This window comes from Lolium perenne, chromosome 1 (genome assembly GCF_019359855.2).
Source record: "Lolium perenne isolate Kyuss_39 chromosome 1, Kyuss_2.0, whole genome shotgun sequence".
NCBI lineage: Eukaryota > Viridiplantae > Streptophyta > Magnoliopsida > Poales > Poaceae > Lolium > Lolium perenne.
The window spans coordinates 195,115,422-195,122,084 of NC_067244.2; the positions used below are offsets into that span (position 1 = coordinate 195,115,422).

General features: G+C 48.2%; 1 protein-coding gene across 6 annotated transcripts; it reads left to right on the forward strand.

The window, feature by feature from the left end:
- The first annotated feature begins 843 nt into the window (after positions 1-843).
- LOC127317476 (uncharacterized) lies at positions 844-4,310 on the forward strand. Of its 6 annotated transcripts, none has more exons than XM_071821382.1 (7): positions 844-1,390; positions 1,977-2,097; positions 2,318-2,437; positions 2,543-2,759; positions 2,862-3,120; positions 3,233-3,299; positions 3,390-4,310. In XM_071821382.1, exons 3-5 carry the CDS (start codon positions 2,384-2,386, stop codon positions 3,068-3,070), a joined length of 480 nt encoding a protein of 159 aa, XP_071677483.1. In that variant the 5' UTR covers positions 844-1,390; positions 1,977-2,097; positions 2,318-2,383; the 3' UTR covers positions 3,071-3,120; positions 3,233-3,299; positions 3,390-4,310. The 6 variants fall into 6 exon arrangements, 2 of the variants coding, with proteins under 2 accessions (XP_071677483.1, XP_071677481.1); XR_007861206.2 differs by lacking the exon at positions 1,977-2,097 and having other exon boundaries at positions 851-944; positions 1,027-1,109; positions 1,243-1,390; positions 2,318-2,759; XR_007861201.2 differs by lacking the exon at positions 1,977-2,097 and having other exon boundaries at positions 844-1,109; positions 1,217-1,390; positions 2,318-2,759.
- Positions 4,311-6,663: the final 2,353 nt, after the last annotated feature.

Here is a 6,663-nt window from a genome sequence, read left to right on the forward strand (position 1 = left end):
GAAGAATATTCCTGAACCAAAAATGGACAGGCTCTCCTGACCCATTTTGGGGAATATTCCCAATGGCTTGTCTCTGACCCATTTTGGAGAATATTCTCCCTCTTGTGGATTGACATCACAATTGAAAAAAAGAAACTGATGGCATTGTCCTATGTAACACAACTGTTCAGCTTGTGTTCTCATACCCTCTGTGCATGCCCTCCATCCTATATAAATGCCTAGTGTAGTGAACCTGAAAACCACACCAAACATGGACAACCTGTCCTGGAGTGCAAAGAGGAGGAGCACTGGCTCCCTTGGTGCCTCTAGCTCTAGGGATGCCACTCTTTCCAAGACTTATTCTATGGGTAGGGCAGACAAGGAGTTGCTAGTGTATCGTAGGAGAAGTGTGCAAGAGAGGGAAGCTTCGTTTGCCGGAGTTCGGGGAAGAAGAAGCAGCAGATGGCTTGAACCAGCTAGGTGTGTTCACATACACTACACAAGTTCTCCCAGTTCCAAAATCCAGACCTAAGGGCATGATCAAACTGAAAAAGTATAAGCATCAGCTGAGGGAAGGAGGACCCACAGAGGTGTTGCCCTACTATGTAGAACCAAATCTTGAAGAAAAGGTTAAAGCTGGAGTTATCTTGTGCTGGCTGAGGAAGGGCATGAAAAAAATCAAAGATTTGTTGAGCTTGCAGTTTTGGCTCCCGGGTGCATTTGCTCCTGTTATCTGGACCATTGTGAAGTGGTTGGAGATTGGTGTTCCAGGTCAATACTCTGACAAGCAAACTGCTGGAAAACAGGTATACACTGATGGACCAGCGTACGATCGTACCCCGTGGCCCACGATACAGTAACGACCGGGCGACGGCGAGTTTGCCTCGGAGGAGCTGGACGCACGGAACAAATCTGAAAGGATTTACCTGGACGGCTGGACAGAAAAGACGATTTGGAGGGCAGGAGTAGGCCACAACACTCCAGAAGCAATTCGATTCCTCTCCGTGTTCTTGATTCCGGCGACTCACCCGGCGGTTGGGCGTGCAGTGCAGGCGACTGGGCGAACGGTGGCGGGACCTTTGACCTGCAACAGCTAGCGGCAACCCCCCAACGACGGCTATGGGATTTCGGTAAGTGAATGAGATTTACTCTGATTCGAAACTGAGGATGTCAAATTTGTCCCGGATTGCGAGCGGGATGATTTCTGTTTGTCATTGTATTGTGGCAAATGTATAAGGGCACCAACGATGCTTCCGCAAGCAGTGATGCAGCGGCGGAAGATGGTGCGTGCAGCCATGTCGGGTCATTGGAACCTGATGCATCCGTGCAGTAGCTGCTGCCCGCGGCGGAGATGGTGAAGGCAGGCTGATTGACTCAGCGCAGTGCAATGTGAATAAGACTGAAGCAAGAGGTAAAAAGTTGCTTCTCAAAAGTTGTCGTAATTTTTTTGCGCTGTGACAGCTTGGGACATGACTTCTAGACTGTGTGTGCTGATAATGGAGTCGATTAGTGTGATGTAGGCCCGTAGTGTGAATTTGGTAGAGTGAAATTATCAATCAGATGGAAAACAGGGTAGCAGACCTAGGAAGTCAGTGAAAACCCAGGATCGTGCTATGTAGATCAAATGATTTTTGGTGTCGAGAAAATGATTCAGGCCTGTCAAGTTTAGTACTAACAATATACTGCTTTGTAGTTCGAAAATGTTTTTACGAATGGCTGTATTGTCACATAGGTTTTACTCTGCCGGGTAATGCATTGGTGAATAAAAATGAAAATGTTCAGTTGCTGCTTAAAACTAGCTGGACAAAAAATGTCAGACTAACTCACTGAAAAAACAGGTGGGCATGAATTTGAAGTGCCTGTCTACATGATTGGAAAAAAAGGATCACATATTAGATGTCGCTGCAGTAGTAAAAATTCTGAAAGAATTAGTGGAGTGCTCTGAAGAAAAATTAGCCACAATTAAAAAGTTGGTACTCGCTATTTTGTCGGCACAGGGTACGGGTGGGTCAAGGACCGCCAGACTGGGCATGGTGTCCTTCGAGTTCCCTTCAGAAGTCGATATGTCTACGCAGAAAAGTTAGGCCACAATGTCATAAATCCTTGCCGTGGTACAAGGTACATCTGAATCATTACATTTGGGTACTTGTAAGAATCAGGACATGGGTGCTGTTTGATTGTCTGAATGTTGATAACCAATTTACTATCATGATTTGGACACATCAGTAGATAATTAAATAAATGTGAATGTGATTGCTACTAAAAATACAGTCTAGACAGAGCTTTATGCCAACATGGATGATGGCTGCATAATCATGATTTATGATTCTCTTTGTAGGTATGGTGCGCGTGCTCTTTTAAAAAATATCTGTTTTTGCACGAGCGGACTAGGCCTTACGAGCAGATGGAAGGGCTCCAGGAAAGACAACATCCGTTGCTTGTAGGCTTTGTTAGGCAGGCAAGATGTCAGATCATCTATATTTGAGGGTTTTTATCTAGACAGCGGGGCATGCACGAAACATATGAGTGGGTGGATAATCCACAGGGACATTGTGTTCCGCAGGGATGCCAGAGGTTAAGAGAGCTGATTGGTGAGGAAGTTGGAGCAAGGAAACAGGACGCCGTGATCCAAGTGATCTCGGAGATGAATGTGCCTCTTGGTGAGGCCAGTCTGAATGAGGAACACAAAGCAACTATCCTAGATGATATTATGGAAGGTGTGGGGGCACAGAAAAAAGAACTGCTGCAGAAACTTGTGGCGTGTTTATACCCATCTAGAGGTGAAAAAAAAAAGATATTTCTATTGTCGTACATTGTACATTTTCTAGGTGGTTTTTGTTCAGCTTTGTCCTGCTACTGAAATTTTGTGTTGTTGCCCACAGCTGATGGTGATACACGAGATGTTCATGCCAGATGGGGATCATCAGGGCAGAGAGGGCCAACAAATGCTGCAGGTAGCAGCAGGGCTGCTGCAAGGCCAGGATGTTCGGCTAATTTGCAGTCAGACGAAAGGAAGCAGCCCATGGAGGAGGCAGAAGAAGATGTTTGCATGCGTGGTGAACATGACGCAGAAGAAGTGATCCTAGGATAAGATGATTAGTTGATTACAGCTTCATCCTACTAGGATGTTCAAATAACCATGTGAGTTCTCCTCACACAATATAGATATAAAATACATTTGCCTTGATTACAAATTTTAGTATGAATTTGAGATGGCTAGCGCTGACTATCATTTTTTCATCACCGTCTGCAGCAAGCGCTGGGTGGCCCTGTTGGATGGGATGCACATGGAGAGGCAATGGCTGCCAATGCAAACGCAGGTGATGATGGTGTAGATTTTTTTTCTTCATTTGTGCCCCTTGCATTGGATGGACAGAGCCCACAAATGAAAACTTGAAATGTCCTTGCAGGGGTTCCAGCTATGGTCGTCGATGTTGTCGTGGCCACCGCCGTAGCCATGGCTCGGGTAGCCCAAGTCACCCCCGCTCTGCGCCGTGGGTCAAACCCCGAAGCGCCGATGGATCTCGTAGATTGGGAGGGAGGAGAAATCGGCAGCGGTGGATCTCGTCGTTCCACGCGAGGGCACCCACCGCGAGTTGAGCAGCCAACCTCCGGGCAGGTTGACGTTCGTCCACGGCACTGGGCGCTCTTCCTCGTACAACTTGCGATCATAGCCAATGGGGACGTAACGTTGGTCCCTCTCCTTTCGGCGGCTTCCACGCAACGAGCCCACCTCGTGGTCGTTCTTCATCCTCCAAAATGGCTAGGACTTGCCCGTGGCGGCGCTTGGTCTATAGTCCGTGGAGGTGAACATGGGGGAGGTGGCAATGGCGTGGATGAAAATGTGCGCGGTCACTCGCCTCAAAAGGCATGGGTGCACGCCTTCCCTTCAATGCCTGACGCGGAAGTCCAACGCTGCCCACTAGCAATAGCGCATAGAAGCCGAAGTGGGGACCACTAACGCAGCGCGAAGGACACATCAACACCGCCCGCCAGTACTTTGTGTGGAGAAGGTGAAGCGGGCACGGGGCACTGATAGGTGGGCCCACGGAACATGACACGAACACGGGCAGTCCCTACCGCGTCTGCAGCTGTGTCCGCGGTGACGCATTCGCAGCCTAAATTTAGGTTAAGGGCATCTCCAACGGGGCGACGCAAATCGGTGTCCACGTGCGTCTGTTTGCGTCGCGCGGCGGACGCGAAAAAGACCGTTTTTGTCCACGCGTCCGTTTGTACCCGGGGGTGCCTCCAGCGGCCCGACGCATTTCCGCGTCGGCATATGATGTTTGAAAACAACAAAATAAAGAGTTTCAACGAAGTCATAGCTATTACATCCAAATTTTAAAAATTCTACACGAAAATAAGATGGTATTCCTCTAGGCATGGTCTTCATGGCCAGCCAATGCCCGATCCGTCTGCAGCCGTTTACACACGGTCTCGTCAGTGACTTCTACATTCATATGCAGATAGTCCTCCCAAGATAAAGCCCCAGGGAAGTGGCGCAAATAGCTCACCTTGGAATTCCCCGTTTCTCATTGCGGCCATCAGGACGCTTGTTCTCAACGATCATGTTGTGCATGATCACGCAACATGTCATCACCTCATGCATGGTCTTCAGTGACCATGTTCTTGCCGGGTGACGGACAATTTCCCACCGAGCTTGGAGCACACCAAATCCTGGCTCCACATCTTTCCTGCAAGCCTCTTGCATCTTGGCAAACCTCCTCGTCTTCTCGGAGTTTGGATTACGGACAGACATCACCAGTGTGTCCCAGCCAGGGTAGATGCCCTTCCACTCTGTTGCGCGGCAGGTTTTTTGAGCAGCTCTTGACAGAGCCCCGGTGCATCGGCCCCTGGTTTGAATTGAACTCGTGGATCATGGAGGCCGCAGTAGTTGCCAATGTCTGCGTGGACTGATCGGACTCCTCGTCGGAAGAGGAGTCAACGACCTCTGCGCGGAACTTGTCCAACATCTGCCACATGTCCATCTGTGTGGGTACGAACTGTGGATCAATGGCCGCGCACAATAGCGCCGAAAACAGGAGTAAGACACGTACCTGCGCAATTGACCGAACAGGTCGTGGGCGGCACGTCCGGGCCGCGCAACCGGCAACGTTTGGCCCCAAAACAGGCGGTAGGTACGCGCCGGAGCCAACCCCGACTACGATCGTGCTCTCCCGCGCGGCGAGAACCGAGCTGGCGGCGAGTACTGCGCCGCTGCGGCAGGACGGTGGCGGGTGGGGTTGGGGTGGTGGCGTCGCACTGGGGCAGCAAAGAAGGGAAAAAAGCAGCAAACCGAAGCACTCGATTTCGCTGTCCCTGACTTGCGGGACTGGGTAAGAAAAGGAGGACGCTCGGCGCGACCGCGGAGCATCCACGGAGACGCAAACCTAGCGCATATTTAGGTCAGGTTTGCGTCGCCGCGGACGGCCCAGTCACTTTGCGTCGCCCCGCTGGAGCAGGACCCAAACGTATTTTCGATCACGGCGGACGCAAACGATCGCTTAGTGTCTATTTGCGTCGCCCCGTTGAAGATGACCTAAGAATAAACCGTTGCAGACACAATGATCCACTGTAGCTCCTTCTGAAGTACTAGCAGCACTTGGTACCCGGAGGTGTGTCAATGGGACGAGAGCAAACACGGTACTGAACGAGCTAAGTTGGTCCAGGACGTCCGCCCAGAATCTGTACAGGCATTGCCGAAACGTCCGTGCGCTAGTGACACTGTTTAATATTTCGGATACTAAGTCGAATACGCAGCAGTATACTCACACGTGCTTCCACCTGGCACAGATGCATTGGTCTAGGAAACGGGAGTAGATAGTCCCGGGAGCCAAACTGCATTTCCGAGATTTGTTATCCTAGTTTGTTGTAGTTAGTTGTAGTTTCAGCCATCTAGTTTTAGTGTGTCCTAGGTTGTCTGAATAATTATGTAATGTAAGGGTTGATGTAATGCTTCCATGCAATGATGAATAAAAGGGTTTATGTAATGCTTCTATGCAGATGGTAGGAAATAATGTATGTAATGTAAGGTTAAATGATGCTCATGCTCAAATGTTGGCAGTAGCTACTGGTTGGCTTGCTCTATACTGCCTTTTTAAATTTAAGTAATTATCTACTAAAATTTGATTAGCTATTGGTATAATTCTCTTTGAATTTATAAAAAAATTAAGTCACTAGCTACCTTTTGTAATGTATATTTATGAGTAATAGCATTTTCATTTGAAGTCACTAGCATTTCCATATGATGCTCAAGCTTCTGCTATTTAATTATATCTGGAATAATAGCATTTTCATTTGAAGTCACATGTTGGCAGTAGCCTCTTTTGGTTGGCTTGCTCTATAAGCTTGTATGCTTGTTTATGCTCTATAACCAAGTTGCATAGCTATTGGTTATGAAGAAGCATATAATGCTACTAGTACATGAAATGCTACTATTTGAATTCATTTATGAAATGATCATGCTCATGCTCATTATCTTGTATATGCTTTTGTGCAGTTCTCTATATGTTGTACCAATGGTACTGCCCATATATAATGAATTAATGTTAGCTAAAAACTTGAAGTGCAGTTCTCTGGTTTGAAGTGCTAGCTTTAATGTACTCTGGTTTTTGTAGTGCTCCAGGTTGTGTAGTGCTCCAGATTGTGTAGTGCTCCAGGTGGTAGTGCTCCAGGTGGTAGATG